We start from the raw sequence: 17,048 nt of genomic DNA, 5'->3' as shown, positions 1-17,048 counted from the left end.
TACTGCACACTTGTGGCTCGCAGGCTTAGCATTTATTTGGGGAGAGGCCAGCTTTAGAATGCAGCTTGTAACCAAGGAGCAACTCATGACTGAGCTTTTTTTTTTTTTTTTAAATAGAAAGGATGCCTTCATTTGTGACTTCTGGTACAAAGTGTCTATTAGGGGTAAGGCCTTTAATAGGAAGCGAAGTCTCATAACCATATTACCCAATATTTTAAATACGTTTACCAAATGAAAAATAATGCTATAAATAATAAAAAAAACAATTTTCCCCTAACCAACATAATTACTCATAGATGACTAACTGGTACCTATTAAGGGGTCAAACTTTTTCCTTTTTTTTACTTGGGTCCTACATTAAATGTTACATATTGCAACATAGACAGCAATAGCAGACCCAGACGAATAACACAGTCAATTAAGGAACTACAGATGGTCTCAACTCTTTATTGAAGTCAATTATATTAAATTGGGTATAATGAAATGGAACGAAAGAAGCATGGTTAAGTAACGGGAGGGCATGCAACAACAAATGTTTCACGACAGTTGAGTTGATGTCAAGCTGGTGGCAAAGCAGCTTTCTTTCTCCCTCCCTCCTTGTACACTGCTGGAAAACTAGCTGGCAGCAGAGTGCGATGTAAACATCTGAGCTGGTGGTATTGGTGGTAGTGAACCACAGCAAAGCTAAATAAATAACACCAAAATAGTGCTGTGGCTTGCTTCCCAAAACTGAGATGCAACTGTTCTTAAGTCTTAAAAAGATCAACAATTCAGGAGCTACGATAAGTGGATTGTCAGTCTACATGAGGATGATGCTGGATTGTTGACTGCATTTGATTGAAACATTAAATGAAAGAAAAAGGCTGGCATCGTTCATCTGGATTTCCTCCGTCATCTTTGCACAAAATATGTACAGTACATAAGAGGCGGAGAGGGTTAGTGAGGGAATGTCGAAATGCATTTGGCGGCATGTGTTGTCCACAGTGGGCTGGTCTTTAAGACGGCATGTAAGGTGGGGGAGGGTCCTTGTCGGGCATGTTTACTGCCATCTCGTAGGTGGGCAGGTCCGACTGTGTGAGACAGGGAAGAAGAAAGGCAATTAGAAGTGTAAACAAATCCCAAATCAGTTACTCCATTTTTATTTTATTTGAAAAAGAAAATCCTGCTGACTCCTTCAAGGCCTGGCTTGCCGGATGGGTTTGTTCTTCTACCCAATCGCTGAAAACAAAAACGATAGTTGTACAGTAACTTAAACATTTGTGTGATGACTTAATATGGGACTTTTTTGCTTTCCCCGTCATGCATGGTTTGTTTGGCAGTTTTTGCAGTGATGCAACCCACCCATTTTATATTTAGGAATCAAATCTGGGTCATCTGCACGAAAGGCAGCATCATGTACTATTGAAATATGGACAATCATAACAGCCCTCTGAGGGAAAGCAGGTGAATATTACATTTCACACTTGTTTTCTCCAAGTAGAGTACAGGAGTAAATGTGTGTGATTAGCCTGCCCCCTACTGGTATGTCCTGCACATAAATTACACAGGCGTTATCATTATGTACTATACCTACACATTCTAATCAGAGTTGTATCAAAAAAAATTGTGTAGTTGTACCCCTGTATGTTTTTAAGCATTTTTATTGTTTTTTAATCATCATCCTAAATTCTAGAGGTTTTGCGACATTTGTTAACTCTAACACTTTTGTTTTCTCAATAGTTCATTTCTTGATATAATTACAAATATGTATTTCCTGGAAATCCCTGATATGTCAGTTTAGGCGTCAGATTAAACGGTGCTGCCTCCTCGAAAAAACGATACTAACAAACATGTATCAGGCTTATTATTATTCTGCAAAATTAAGCGATCGCCATTGTTGAAAGCATGTCATGGAAGTCAAGCGAACGTTACTTTCATCACCTCAAAGTCTGTTCGTGTGTTACCCAAATGTTAAACCGTGCTTACCGGCAGTTCCACTTTCACGCTCACTCTGTACTTTGTAGTCCTCATTTGTGATTCTCATGTTGCAACGTGCGTTAGATACAAGCCTCCGTCTCTTCACAACAGTGAAACTAGCAACTAACCGGGATGAATGCGTAGACCACCAAAAGTGATCTGGGTCGCCACACTAATAATGACACGAGACGCTTTTCTTATTATTATAAACCCAATGTATCATCACAGTGATTCTGAAGCGGTTATTAGAAAGGTCAAATTAGTATTTGTCTTCCTATGTGCTCACAAACCTGGGGCTGATTCTCAAAGGAGAGGAAGACGGAGACATCCGGTTTGTTCCTGTTGTTGATGTACTTGTAGCAGTTCCACACACAGTTCATCAAATAGGCCTGCAAAAGAAAAAAAAAAAATCCAAACCAGAAACGAGACATCAATCATCCAACTAAATACCCGTCAAATAAGGCTTACGCTGTGATCACAGTGGTTCCGAAAATCCTTACACAAAATACCACCTGCAAAAATACTTGGCTTACCTTGAGGACAATGAGGAAGGTGAAGAGGACTAGCACGAAGAAAAACAGGAACCGCGGGTCCAGCGACAGGAGGTTATCCTTGTAGGGGAAATCCGGCTGAGTTGGCAAATCGATACGGTTAAAAGGTCCATTCTCATACTAGTCATACTTCCACGTAAAGGACAAAAGGATGTGAAAAGGAGTGGACCAGTTGAGTCATTTGTGTTCTGCAATCATCTACTTGTTTATCAACTGAAAGAAAGATGAATACTAAGAACCTTGTTTTGAAAAAATGCCCTGTGTGTGTGTCATTAAACAACCAGTGGCGATAAAAGAAATGTGCTGAGTCCCATCAATCAGGTTGTGGACTAACCAGCTGGTCCAAGTACTCCTGTATCCGAGGCAGGTAGGTGAGAGAGCTGCAGGCCACCAGGCAGCTTAAAGCAAAGTCGAACATCTGGTAGCAGAAGAACGGGATGAGCAGCCCACTGCGGTGCTGGAGACAAAAAAAAAAAAAAAAAAAACTTGATCTGTTGTGAGGCATCATACCCTGAGCTGCAGCGCTACTCATCAGTTATCTCAGCATTTGATCATTTTGGAAACACACTTACACAATTGATTTTTGTCTTACTGCAGTGTAATCACTGTTCAAGTTTAGGGGTCTTTCATGAAACAAGCCAAAGTGGCTGTGACCTGTCCAACAATTTTGGGAAAAACTAATGGGCCTCTACTCTGGGAGCATGTGCTGCACAGCAGAAGCAAATTCCTCGTGCACACTGCTGACATGCACACCGACTGTGCGGTTGCCCCGACTACGAGCAGCTCTACAGCCAAATCTTATAAGACCTGTCAGGTGTGTGGCCAATCGGGCGGGCTTTCGAGATAAAGATGAATAGTCGTGAGGAGCATTGTGGATGAGGAATCTTGTAGAAAGCCAAGTGTAATACATGGGGAAAAAAAAAAACATTGTTCTTCCGACCGTTTTCAGGCAGCAAAATCAATGTGCACTTACAGTAATGGCGCCATACAGCAACATAGCACTGATAGTGACCATCAGCAGAGAAATGGCCAATCCAGCACCGGCATTACCTGGTTGAATACAAGACAGAGAATATTTTGATACAAGTTTAAAATAGTGTTTCCCAACTTTTATTGAACAATGGCACATCATTTACATGAGGAAAAAAACATCTCACAGCGCACCACGAAACAAAAATAAAAAGTGGATCGTGATACACAGGTTATTTAGGCATTTCTGTTTGTCACTACACATCACTGGCAAAGATAGATGACACGATACACTGTTTTCAGTAAATCATTTTCAGGTTAATTCAGTGAAATCGAGTAATTTAAATCTCTGCTAAAGTATAGCTACTGTATAACGCAGTCTTTTTCTTCCTAAATCAGCTTTTCTTTTTAACCATATTTGTTGTGTTTATGCACTAATCCATAACGAACACAATAGGCATCTAATCACAAGATAGCTGGTTCACTAGTATTTACTGTATTTCCTCAAAAAGTGACTAATAGATGCCAAGTGTTTTCAAACATTAACTATATTTACGACTATTACTGCATTGGGCTATTGGTATACTACAGCGTGTTCCAATTTGCATTCAAATCCAGGTCACCTCACGACAGGAATGCAACACTGTTGGAAAAACAAAACCCGCTGTCTCCCACACTTATATCGGTATCAAGTTCCTTCACAATAGCAGCACGTTAACACACCTTAACACATCTTCAGTAAACCATGCATTTTAAAGATGAATCTTGAACTGGATCTGTCAGGGAAAAGAGGCCATGGGCAACCCCCCCCCCCTCCAAAAAAACCCCCACAAACACCACACATGACGCTTTTGTAAGAAAAGCACAGCAGTGTTCTGTAGCCATCATGAGTTGTTTCACCACTCACAAGTTCAACCGCATCGAAACCGCATTTCACGGGTTTATCTGGATTTAGTCATGGTGTTCCTGTGGTAATGCCTTCTTCCAAATATCTCAACAGACTGCATACCTATTGAAGACTCCATTTATCATTATTCAACCTACCTGACATCCTGTCAGATGTTAAGTAATGGTCAATAACCGCATACTGTAAGTTGACAGAAGGAACGCTTTCCGGATGGGTCGCTGCAACTGTTAGCAGGATTCCCATCAACAAGTTGATTACCTGTGGGGGAGGAATACATTCAATGCTCGTTTAAGAAACTATGCTATACAGTCAACCCTCACAGATTTGCCATTAACGAGTAGGTGATTTATATATATATATATATATATATATATATATATATATATATATATATATATATATATATATATATATATATATATTCTACTTTCCTATTGAGTCAGGGCTGAAACTGTTGACTGCTTGTTGGCTACTGTTGGGGTGCCCTTGAGCAAGACATACTTTCAAACTAAATGTTAATGCTACAGTTCAGTTACACCACCAATTGCAAATGGTTGCATTTGTTACTTTTTTTTCAACAGTTGATAAATGGTAATAGTTGTTAACGATATCAAAACTTCTAATGTACTTTGCTTTCTGTTATAAACTGGGCTTCAGCTGGCTGGCAATGGCGCTAACCGACCTACATACTGTATCATTTAGTTCGATAACAGCGGTTACCCTTCTGCGATGGCTATGGATTTGTTCTTGTCAATACTTTGCACATTATGTTGTCATTTTTGTACCGCGCGGTTGGAAAATAAACAACCAAAACGTACGCTTAAACGAGGAAACTAGCTTGCTAACGTTAGCATTTGCAGCGAACATGACATTCAACCACTGTTTGGGATTCAAGGCCATTTTCGGGAGCAATAACAAATCACCAAGGATGGCCGAGTCGAGAGTGTATTTCCTTCATATCTGTTACAATGGCAGAAACCGTGACAGTAATCGTTTCTAACATAAGCTTTCAATCAAATCGTATCGATTTTTATTACGTACCATGTACCATGTTCCGAGGATGATCGTCCCCGTCCGGACATGGCAACATCCGCAGCATCTGGTGCTGTACAATTTGTCTCGACTGAGTTTAAAGTGCTGCATCCCCCCCGCAGTATCGGTAGAGAGTCCGCCAATATATGTATGTATTAAAAAATATATTGCACGATGAGGCAGTGAAAGAACACCTCCTTTTGACGAGCTGCACTTCCACGTCTCTCTGGATGAAAACAAACACCCGGAAGTGGAAGCAAATACGGCACGCCAGGAAGGTCTAAAACCATTGCAGCGGAATCACACAATTTCTCGAACACTCTAGTGTTTATTAATCCATCAGCAAGGTTCTGCAGACGTCTGATACTATCCGAATCATCTGAATCAGGTGTGTAGGAGTAGGGAGATATCCAAAACAGGCTGGATAGAGCACCCCTGATGTAGACTGTGCAACAAGAGGGGTGAAAAAACTCTAGACCGCCAGTATGCTACATGCAAATGTGAAGGGAGAGCTTCTTGTGTATTAGTTATTGTAATATACATATTATGGTTGTGGTTTTATGTTAGAAATTATGTACAGTACTTTGTTACAACCGCAGTTGTGCTGGTGCGTTATTTTAGGCACGTTGATGTCGTTGCAAAGATTTACATACAGGGGGCAGCATCATACAGGAGATCTTAAAAAAAAAATCAACACTCTAATGACGTGTTTATATTTCCTCGAAAGTCGGGTGGACATGGAAACATTTGTGTTTGCAAGAATGTGCTTTAGGTTTTGCAACCCCATTTACCAAATACTGTGATGCGTTCTTCACCCATGTTGAGTATTTTTATTATTGCTTCACAAACACATATTTTCATAGAAATAAAAATAAAATAACCACGCTTAACATTAAAGATAACAAAGATTAATGTGCACTCATCCAAATACAAGCAAACAGAAAAAAATACCGTGCTGTTATTATCACAGACAAGGGGAAATGATCAAAGAATTGGGAATTTTCAACTTCCGGATGACACGAGAACGCAACACAGACACCCTCCTGGAACATGAATGAGAAGCCAAGCTTGTTAGCTGACCCAGCTACCATGCTTATAATCGTGCGGACGCTATGTTTGCTAATTTAATACCAATTAAGCCGTAAGAAAAGCTGGGGGGAAAAAGCAACGTAAAACTAAATGTCCGGTGTTCGCAATTTTGAACGATATTCCTAAATGAGCTAAACCCATCGACAAAGAGGCCTTTGAATCCGCGGTGTTTGTGTGAGCCACAACCCAGGATTAGGGTGATATCATCGTTCGGAAGCCTTGGACCATTGTATCGCCCTGAGACCAGTTTGTCCGTTATACCCACGGCTGGGAGCTAACCATGTCACACACGGGACCCCCTCCCCGATGGCGGAATTGTCCCCGCAGAGGACAACCAGTGGCAGGTGAGACAGCCGAGCTCCAATTACACATATTAGCGTAATTTACATTACAGTACATAACACTTATTTTATGCTACTTGTCATGTAGCATCATTCATATGTTTTATAATCTGCTGCTTGGAAGATTGTACATGTTCTCCCTCCCCGAATTACGATGACCTTGTAATCCATGACTAAAATATGACAACAAAACAGTTAAAACTGCACTTGTTGTCTCTTGTCATTGCATGTTAGCATCATAACATGCTAACATTAGCAAGCGGTGTTGCGTTTGCGTTTTGGGAATTTTGATTAATTGCACTCAGGCGAAGTAAAACCATCGTTTTTGGCCAACTGATGTTCATTGAATTAACTTTAATTCATAACGTTGTTGGTTTTGTTTCACTATTAACGCTTTTCAAAAGGGTAGTTGCTATGAGCTCGCAGGGTTGTTCATCTATCACGTGTCAAAACAAACCGAGTATACGCATGCGCACAATGTGGATTAGACAAAGTTGCTGTTCCAAGTATCGTATCAATTATTATAAACCATAAGAAGTCATGAGAATAGCATTGATCATCCATCATTAAACATGTTTGTTAACATTGTATAGAGATGTACTGGTCCTCATTTGGGTTGCAGGTGAGCTCGAGCGCTTGAATGGTGTTCCAGCCAACTGCAGATCATCTTTAGACAACTATTCACACCCACATTCATACCTATGGATCAATTCAGTCCTTATTAACCTAACATAAATATATTTTTTAATGTGTGAGGATTCAGAGTACACTGAGAAAACCCACGCACAAGTACCCAAGCAGAGGGAGAACATCCACGTTACAGGCGGAGGGACTGTGAGGCAGACATGCTAACCAACTGTCCACCATGTTGCCCTTTTCTATTCGCTTTCTCCAGGTAAATTCCTGCCTATGAAAACTATGTTGGGTCCCAGATATGATGACCAAGTTGCAGAGGAGAACCGATTTTACCCAAACATGCTGTCAAACTACTTGAAGAGTTTAAATGTAAGGAAGCTTTAAATCACGACTGTTTGTCTTCTTGAACTGAAAACAAAGCATCATTTAATGGGTTTTTTTGTCCCTCCTTAGGTGAAAATGGGTTTGCTCGTGGATTTGACGAACACGACTCGCTTCTATGACCGCAACGACATTGAAAAAGAAGGGATCAAATATGTTAAACTACAGTGTAAAGGGTATGTAATCATCATGACATTTGCTTGAATTGCTGTTTGTCTATATGAGCTCTGGAATTGGGTGACGAGCAGTCCAGGGTCTGCTTGGATGGAGTCCAGCTCTCTTGCAACCCTAATCAGGAAAAGATGTATTGGAAATGGAGGGATACAATCTGGAGTACAGTGAGGTGGTGGTTAGCAAATTTGCCTCACTGTTGCGAGAGTCCTTGATTTGAATCTCAGCTCCAGTCTCCTTGGTGGAGTTTCTCTGGTAGCTTCGCCCCACATCCCAAAACATGCATGTTAAGTTATGTGAAGGCTCTAGATCGTCAATAGGTGTGAATATGACACTCATGAAAAAATGTGGAATAGAAAATGCTTGAATCGATTGTTCATTCTGCAGTATTTTACGCTTACCTCCTCCTTTTCCCCAGTCACGGAGAATGTCCTTCTAAGGAGACGACTGCTATGTTCATCCGACTCTGTGAACACTTCATGGAGAAGAATTCTACAGACCTAATAGGTTAGGTTATTTTTAGTTTGACTCAAAAGGGCACATTTTGTTGTAAATTTATTTTTCAGAATGTCTGACGTGTAGATTTAAATCACTTGAGGCCCCTAAAAATGATTGTAGTCCATTACTATTATATTTTTTAAACATTAGTAACCCCTTCCGAATTTTAAATCACAACCATATTTGCAATAATGTGATCGCTATTATGATGTAAATTTCACATTTGCACATTTTTTTTGCATTCTGAGCAATATAAAATGCTTGTACACATTGAAAATATATGTACATAATAGATTTTATGTTATGCGAACAGCTCAACGTTTGCCGTCTCTCTTTTTTGCTTCACTTTTACGTCTACTTTTCCCATGGTTTTATATTCCTTCGACATAAAGGTTTAAATTTATTCTGCTCAGCAGGGATCGTTGGAATACACACGGTTCATTCCTGAATAGAGAACAAAACTCCACAAATCTATGAATATGTGGTTTAATATTGCCTATCGTGCTTGAAGGACCTCACCCAAGTGGCTCTAAACACAGAGAAAGCACTGCAGCAGAACAGCAAATCATAACTAACACCTTTGAATTGTTTATGCAGTCCACTTTTTGCTTTTTATGCAAAATCATGGTAATTTCTTAAAAACCTGTCCTGTTCTGCTGCTTGGTCGTGCAGAATGATGGATCTGTATGACTTTTTTTATTGGAACAATTTTTCTGTGCAGCAGCGGAGCTTAAAATACTCCATCTGTGTGATTGTTTTTGGAAATGCACGCTGATGACATGATCATAAGTGCTGTGAAAGTTTTACCATCAGCCAGTAGGGGGCTCTCTTTCTCCTCTTTGGAACACAGTTTAATGAACCCCCACCAGATGAACTTTAACAAAAGCCTGTCTGGCTTGTCCACAAACTGCTTGAACATAAGCTCACGTGTGAGAGTGTGTCCAATCTTTATCCTGATGGTGATTATGCTTGTTTTTTTTTCTGCGTCCAGATTAGACAGCTCGGCTTGTAAATGTGATCTCTGGGCACTTACGTCAATTCATTTAATCTGAAGTACTGTGCGATGTTGCCGGACACACTTTCTGTGCACAGGGAGTGTCAGTGCAGTTACACACACTCATTGTTTTTCATTGTATTGTTTTAAATTCATGGCCTGGAAGTGATTTTCCTACATTATTTACTGTAGTTATTACTTTATTACTGAGTAGCATTTTTGTTCATGAATCAATTCCTATTTTATCATTCTGCTGTTTCCCTGATGTTCCAAAGGTGTCCACTGCACGCATGGGTTCAATCGGACGGGCTTTTTGATATGTGCTTACCTGGTGGAGAAGATGGACTGGAGGTAAGGCTCTGACCCCGCCCACCCGCTTTATCGCAGGTCATCATTTGCGTCGGATTTTTAAGACATCGTTTTCTTTTAATGGGTATTTGCAGTACGCTTACTGTGTATCCCTCACATGTGGGCGCTTGGAAACCAATGAAACACATTGACAAAATGAGCACCCTCACACAAGAGTTGTTGTCAGCCATAGCTCATGCCCAGACGCTCATAAACAGACTTGCCAATGTTATATGCCACCTACCAAGCTCCGCCTCTTAAAGGTATATGCATATATCTAACAGACAGTATGTTCTATACATTTTCTTTTTTCATGTAATATTTGTTTTGTAATATCATTGCAATGTGTTGTTAAAAGCCTAAGTGTTTTGATGCCTATTAAAAGAGGGATGCGTCTAATAAAATAAAAGTGTTACATGGTTTCGCTATATCCTCGATTTTCATCTGTTGCAGGTGGGTCTTGAACATATCCCCTGCTATAAACGGGGATTCGCTGTAGTTACAAGAATATTGTTAGTGATTGGTTCCACCCACCATCTTGTCAAAAGGTCTTCCGTGGCAAGCTGAACCGTCCAGTGTTTTGCAATTCCCTTTCATCAGCCGCTAATCCAGTTCTTCTCTCGATTGTTACCGTATGTTAGATGAGACCAAGACATCACTATCAATCAACACAGGCAACACACAGCTGACCAGTTAGTCCAGCTTATCGTTCGCATGCCAGATATGTGTCATGGGTTACAGTGACTGATTGTGGTGGGTGGGATGTGGGGCCAGGGGTCTTGAGACTGCCTGGAAGCTGCTGTAGACATGGAGGTTGATTAAACCCTCACACCACCCACTACTTCCTGTGTAATGAATATTCCCAAAGCATTAGGCTTATCCTGTGTGTTGCAAGATAATGTGACAATCAGATGAACTCCTTGCATGCAGATTTCCCCACCTCCCCTTTTTGTGGTCTCCAAGTATTACTAAGTAGTAGCAATTAGTCATCCATCAAATTCACGGATCCTAAAAAAATAAAGTCATATAACTTTATTTATATGACCTTATATGATAGTCTTATCATTAAGCTGTACTAATGGAGCAGTAAATTCATACTGTAATTACAGTAGAGCTTAGAGAACTTAAATCGGCGGCTCAACTTCTTGCTTGATGTTTTGAACAGGACAGGGGTAAAAATACCACTGGGTTCATCACGGGAGCCTCCCTCCTCAGTTTTTGCCATGATTTAGACCCTCAAACCTTCGGAGGGCTCAAAGGTGCTCTGCATTTCACCCTCACCAGTTATCTCGCAGGCTAGTTAAAGTGAGAGTACTGCAGTTCTTACAATCTCTGGTGGAAAATCAAATTTGTAGTCGAGGTCGACTCGTATTTTCCAGGCGCCAGACTGGTCAAGGAGGGTCAAATTCATTCTTGCTGTTGTTTTGACCGGAAATTCACTTGCTGTCACAATGGAGATTTTACTTAGAATCCTTGCAGTTGTTTTGACCGGAAATTCACTTGCTGCCACAAAGGAGATTTTACTTAGAATTCTTATCCATCACTGGAAGCTGCTGGTGGTTCTCCTCCCTTCAAAGATGTTTTCCAACTACTGCAAGACATGCCAGCAGGTGTAACAGCCTTGGGACAGAATGGCTTTGCACCTGGTTAGAGTTTGTTTTCAGGTTGCAGGTGTTTGGCAGAGTGCAGTGTGGGGGGTCACATTAGACAGGGGGAGCAGTCAATACTCCAGGCACAACAGTTTGAGATGAGCAGGAAGCGGGTTCTTGCCTCTGATGGTAAAGCCTCTGATGTTTTCCTTCCTCAGCTGGTTAGGCTGTTCAGACTCATATTTACTGTGGTTCAATCCGTGTGTAGCTGGCTCTGTTTCTCAGCATATCTGGTAGATAATGAGTATGATAAAGTGCTGTTCTAACCCACCTCAAACCACAAGGGTTGTTAACATTTCGACATCAAGACTGAATACTATATTTGTGAAACTAAAATATTCGATACAGCACCTGTCGATTGTGCGGCATGTGGTCAGCGTGCAAGTTTGAATCGATAATCCTGCCTGTGTTTACTCTTATCAGCGTGGAAGCAGCCGTCGCAGCTTTCGCCCAGGCCCGGGCCCCTGGGATCTACAAGGGCGACTACCTCAAAGAGCTTTTCCGTCGCTATGGGGATGAGGAGGATGCGCCTGCCGCCCCCACGCTGCCTGAGTGGTGCTTTGAGGACGACGGCGGGGAAATGGATGACGACGGCAACGCAGTTAACCAGGAGTCCGGGCCCAGCTCGTCCGGCTCGACACTTGGCAAGCGGAAGAAGGAGAAGCTCAAATTGGTAGGACTTGTGTGCACACATACAGAAAATGGAAGCTGCGTTCCGGGCGATGGATGCTCTTTGGCGGTGTTGCCTCAACACAATAAACAATATGCTTCTTTGCTTTTAATCCTGAAGAAAGGAAAATTACGTGCAATATAATTACATTTCTCCATCAACATGAACCTGTTTCCCGATTTCACTTGCGCCTCCAAAATGGAGTAGTTACCAGTAAGTAGTAAAAATAACGCAATAAAAACACTTCAAGACAATCACTTGGATAGGAAATTATATAGCGGGTACAAAATTGTGTGTTGCGTTTGAGCTACTAAGATCTTTTTCCAAGACCCCAAATTAACAGGTGCTAAATTACATGTTGAGTCACTCTTAACAGATTGCATGCCTTTTTGGCAACCGGCGTAAAAGTGGAGGAGACTGCTGCGCTTTAGGTAGCTCGGGTTTTCACCATAGAACATTTGGGAAAGCGCCGCAGTACAAAGTAAAGTTCAAGTGATAGAATTGTAATGTTGGCGGAGGCCAAACAAATGTATTACAGCGTTACAGAAAACGTACCTCTCCGATAATTTTGAGGAAGCCATCAGCTGCATAGAAATTGATAGCTTGTTTGCTATAACTCATCCCGAGTGCGTGTGAATTGGGTGTTTTTGCCCATCTTGCGCAATATTGCTTGTAAAACCTATAATACAAACTCCATTTGTAACAAATATATTCAGGCGCACTAATTTAAGTCGAGTGCTGTACCCTCATGCTTAGAAATTCTTTATTTATTTTTTTTACTCATTCACTGCCATTGATGAATTTACTTGTCTTTTCACAGTCCAGCCATTCAATCCCAGGAATTTACTCATATTTTTTTCAAATTTTTTCAAACGTTAGGGTAAAAGAGGGTCTAAAAATGTCTGGCAGCGAGTGAGTTAAATCTCGCTTATTCTTTGCACAGACAAGCGGAAGCTGGAGCCTATCCCAACTCGGAGCAGGCTAGAACCCGGACTGATCACTTGTCAATCATAGGGCAGAACCAGACAACCACTCACATTCACACCTTTGGGTAATTTCGATTCTGCTACAAAGATGACATGTTTTTTGGAGGGCCCTGTCAAAACTCAACATAGAAACGACTGAACCGAGATTTGAACCCGCATCCCAACCTGAACCTTCCTGCTGTGAGGAACATTTGCTAACCAAGCTCCACACTCAAATGATATTCTGAAACAAGCATACAAAATTTCTTCAGGTATTGACGAGAGGATGGTTTAGCAGAGGAGCACGTGTATTAGGTTGAATGAATACATAATTCATGTTGGGATGGAGTGATGTGGAGATGTGGAATTAAAAAAATAGCCGAATTGATGATGTTTTCCTGACGCTTGTTAACACCGCCAAGAACAACTGTTTGGCAACAGTTTCAGTGGTGTGAAAAATATCTCACATATTTGATGTAGGAGGGAGTTTTTTTATTTATTTATTTTTTTCTTACTCTATTGTTCCTCCCAGGGGGCAGTATTCCTTGAAGGCGTCACGGTGAAAGGTGTCACACAGGTCACCACGCAGCCCAAACTAGGCGAGATCCAAAGGATGTGTCAGGAGATGGCCGAGTGGAACAAGTAAGTGCAGTGCTTTCTTTTGTGCTCCTCCTGCCCCTGTGGGAAAAGGTGTGTGCATGCGTTTGCATATGTGGGTGTATTGTGAGAGGCTCATTTCTCTTTAGTCACCGTTTTTTTTTTTTTTCTTTTCCCCCCCTGATCCTGACACTTTGAAACAGGCGAGAGAGTCAGAAATAGATTTTTCTTATGAGAAAAATGCAGCTGCAGCTTTTTAATGAAATGCCTGAAAGTCAGCTCTGTCTTGACAGAGGGAACAGTCAACATTATCTCCATTTTTTGCCCTCTGAAAAGTTGTTTTATCTGGATGGATGTTGCTTGATTTTATGAAACTACTGTCCAAATATAGTTACGAATGTACTGTAGTCGTGTGTCCTTCCGCATTCACCTGTATTTGTCTACCTAGTTAACTTCAGAACATACCAAATAGGCTGTTACCAATCTGTAAAATAAAACATACTGCGATTTTCTAAGGTTGATGTAAATTGGGACGTTAAAAAATATCCAACATTATTAGCAAGTGGAAAACATACAGTATATACAATAGTGCAATCAATGCTCCAAATAAATTATTTACCATTTACAAATCGCAGACATGAGGGGTTATTTTTCCGTTGAAGTAATGCATATGATATGCCCCCCACACACACACTCACACACGTACACACAAAATGCATTATAGTATGCGCAGTAACTGTATGGTTCTGTATGTCATCCATGAACAATGTAATGTGCCACATCCGCTTGGACAGAGGAGATTCCTTTCAACACGGTTCATCCCCTTCTGCCATTCTTTTCCTAACATCCGCTGTCAGTGGCCTCAAATAAAACATGGCAGGCTATCATTTGGCCCCTGGTTCCACCTGTCGTCACGATTATGTGGAAACGTCCACGAGAGCTCCTTGTATTGTGCAGTCTATGAGGGATGTTTATGTGCGTAGTGTCTCCAAGATGTCATATAATAAATTGAATCGACACCGTTTGTTGCTCTCACTTGCAGGTCTGGTTTTCCTGGTGCTCAGCCTGTATCAATGGATCGACAAAACCTTTGTTTCCTGGAGCAGCATCCCTACAAAGTCAGCTGGAAAGCTGATGGGACACGGTGAGTCTTGATAGTATTGCTGCATATAAAACCGCTCGATTTGGGAAAAAAAAAAAATCCTATTTTGAGCTGGTGAAGTCCTACCTCAAAGCCTATCGGGCCAGACCGTGCTAAATCAATGTGGTGCTTGTGAATAGATCTGACATTCATCAGTCCTGACAGAAGCTCGGTAGCTTAGGTTATTTTTTTTTTTTTTAAATAATAAAAAAAAAAAAAGATTATTCAAAAATTGCCATTATGGTTATGTCGCACCTGAGATAAAATGGTGATTTGGCGTTAGCCGCAGGTTGAAACATCTGTCTTGTGATCCGCTTCGAAGATGTATGGCAAGGAACGTCTTGCTTTCTGTCACATAGCCAAGAAAAATTGCTTTTGTTCTAGTTTTATGTTTCTCTTACAAGTGCAGAAGAACTTTTTGTGTGTGTGTGTGTGTGTGTTTTTTTTTTGGTGCAATTGAAATTCGCTCTTGCATGCACTCTGGTGAAATGTGCAGTGTGCTTGTGAATTTTTAATGTCCTCGGTCAATTTCAGAATTGTATTGACGCTTTAATTTCCAGGAAGAAAGACGGAGTGTCTATGACTGAGACCTCTGGGCTACAAGTGTCAGTAAATGAAAGTTTCAGTTTGTAAATGTCTCCACAACCTATTCTGTGCTCTCCGTCTGATATCTGTGACCTGATTTCTCCCTGGCAGCTTCGAAGACTCGTTAAGAAAAGAATATCTCGATTAATCAGAAAGCAACCTAACAGACGAAATACGATATGAGTCATCGCTCAGCAGTTGCACATACAGTGATATAAAAAGTCTACACCCCCCGTTTCAAATGCCAGCTTTTTGTGATGTAGAAAAAAAAAAAAAGAGGCCAAAGATAAATCATTTCAAAACTTTTCCGCCTTTAGTGACATAAGCTGTAATACAACTCAATTGAAAAATCAAGTGAAATATTTTTAGGGGGATGAAAAAAAAAAAAGCTTACAATAACCTGGTTGCATAAATATGCACCCACTCAACTAATATTTTGTTGCAGCACCTATGACTTTTATTTCAGCAGTCATTCTTGATCCTCACTTTCAGCTGAAGAAAAACAGCGCCCAAATCATGATGCTGCCACCACTGTGCTTCACGGTTCACCTTCGCATCCCTAAGTGGACAAGTAAGCTAGGTCCATCGCAAACCACTTGGACCATTTAGTGAAAACATGACATAAGCGAGCAGTCTTGCACATTGATGCACTGGTAATGATGAGCAAAGCTCTTAGATCCCGGACCTCCCCCAGTGCTCATCTGTCAGTTGCGCCACTGGACTTGACCAGGGAAGAGGACGACACAATGGCAGTCCTCTCCTCATTAGGGCTAAAGTGCTTTGGGACCGGGGCTCGCGCATATGGCTAAGATGGAAGAGGGAGGGACGCAACATCAGGTATTAAACAGACGGTTTGAATATTGTCACGATTGATCATATACATTGTCAGATGTTACAAATGTAGACGGATTGATGTGAATAAGATGGAAGCATAATGAAGAGGTCCACTGGGAGTTGGAGGGCATTAATGGTCTCCCGCTGCATTCTTCTGAACATGGCAGGGTTAGCCGCGGCTAACTGGGCCAATTAGACAACAGAGGAACGGCTTCTGCTCACAGCAGACGTATTTGCCATTGTACCAGATACTAGAAATTCTCCGTTTGATACTCTCAGACAGTGGTCCTTTTTAAGAACACGTTGCACTCGAGCGCCTTTGTCTGCGTGCATCATTATTTGTCAGAACTTTGCAAACATTTGCTTTCCCCCCCCCCCTCTTCCCGAGCACAGTCTGCATCGTGTTTTTTATCTTTTGGATGTTTTGATCGTGTTTCTACTCCCACCTTAAGCACCTTTTATAGTTGCACCAAGTGCAACTATATCTGGCCAACGCTCCCGAGACACTCTTGTTTCTTAACCCTCCCACATTTTTTTTTTTTTAATCTCCGCTGTTTCCAGAAGACTTTTGGACAGGCCTTGATTCGTATTGCCTCTCTTAATGGGTGACCTTTTAACTGAACATGTTTAGAAGTATCACTTGCTGTATAAAAACTCTCATTGGCAAGTTTTCTCCGTAAAGATCGAAGCAATTAAAAAGCCCTTCCATCTCACCGCAGATTTGTCTTTCAAGG

The 17,048-nt window shown here is 41.2% G+C and overlaps 2 protein-coding genes across 7 annotated transcripts in view; one reads left to right on the top strand and one right to left on the bottom strand.

Annotated features, from left to right (window-relative positions):
* Positions 1-17,048, top strand: part of rngtt (RNA guanylyltransferase and 5'-phosphatase) — an 89,290-nt gene that overhangs the window by 10,954 nt on the left and 61,288 nt on the right. For 4 of the 6 annotated variants that reach the window (XM_086019789.1, XM_086019790.1, XM_086019791.1 and 1 more), the window contains 4 exons: positions 9,801-9,876; positions 11,946-12,195; positions 13,690-13,799; positions 14,797-14,898. In XM_086019789.1, coding sequence (XP_085875915.1) covers positions 9,801-9,876; positions 11,946-12,195; positions 13,690-13,799; positions 14,797-14,898 — 538 coding nt within the window. Of the gene's footprint in view, positions 1-4,854; positions 6,849-7,740; positions 7,851-7,934; positions 8,039-8,451; positions 8,541-9,800; positions 9,877-11,945; positions 12,196-13,689; positions 13,800-14,796; positions 14,899-17,048 lie in introns of those variants that run through there. The other 2 variants (XM_086019788.1, XM_086019787.1) reach the window with 2 other exon arrangements.
* Positions 434-5,771, bottom strand: laptm4a (lysosomal protein transmembrane 4 alpha). Its single transcript, XM_086019810.1, has 7 exons — positions 5,425-5,771; positions 4,521-4,641; positions 3,481-3,557; positions 2,842-2,964; positions 2,490-2,585; positions 2,247-2,345; positions 434-1,070 (listed from the first exon to the last, which is right to left on the bottom strand). The coding sequence occupies exons 1-7, from the start codon at positions 5,524-5,526 to the stop codon at positions 996-998; spliced, it is 693 nt and encodes a 230-aa protein (XP_085875936.1). The 5' UTR covers positions 5,527-5,771; the 3' UTR covers positions 434-995.

The sequence above is a fragment of the Filicampus tigris genome, chromosome 20 (genome assembly GCF_054856515.1).
Source record: "Filicampus tigris isolate MCC_2025a chromosome 20, RoL_Ftig_1.0, whole genome shotgun sequence".
NCBI lineage: Eukaryota > Metazoa > Chordata > Actinopteri > Syngnathiformes > Syngnathidae > Filicampus > Filicampus tigris.
The sequence above is the reverse complement of the archived record's forward strand: the minus strand, read 5'-3'. Positions and strand labels throughout refer to the sequence as shown.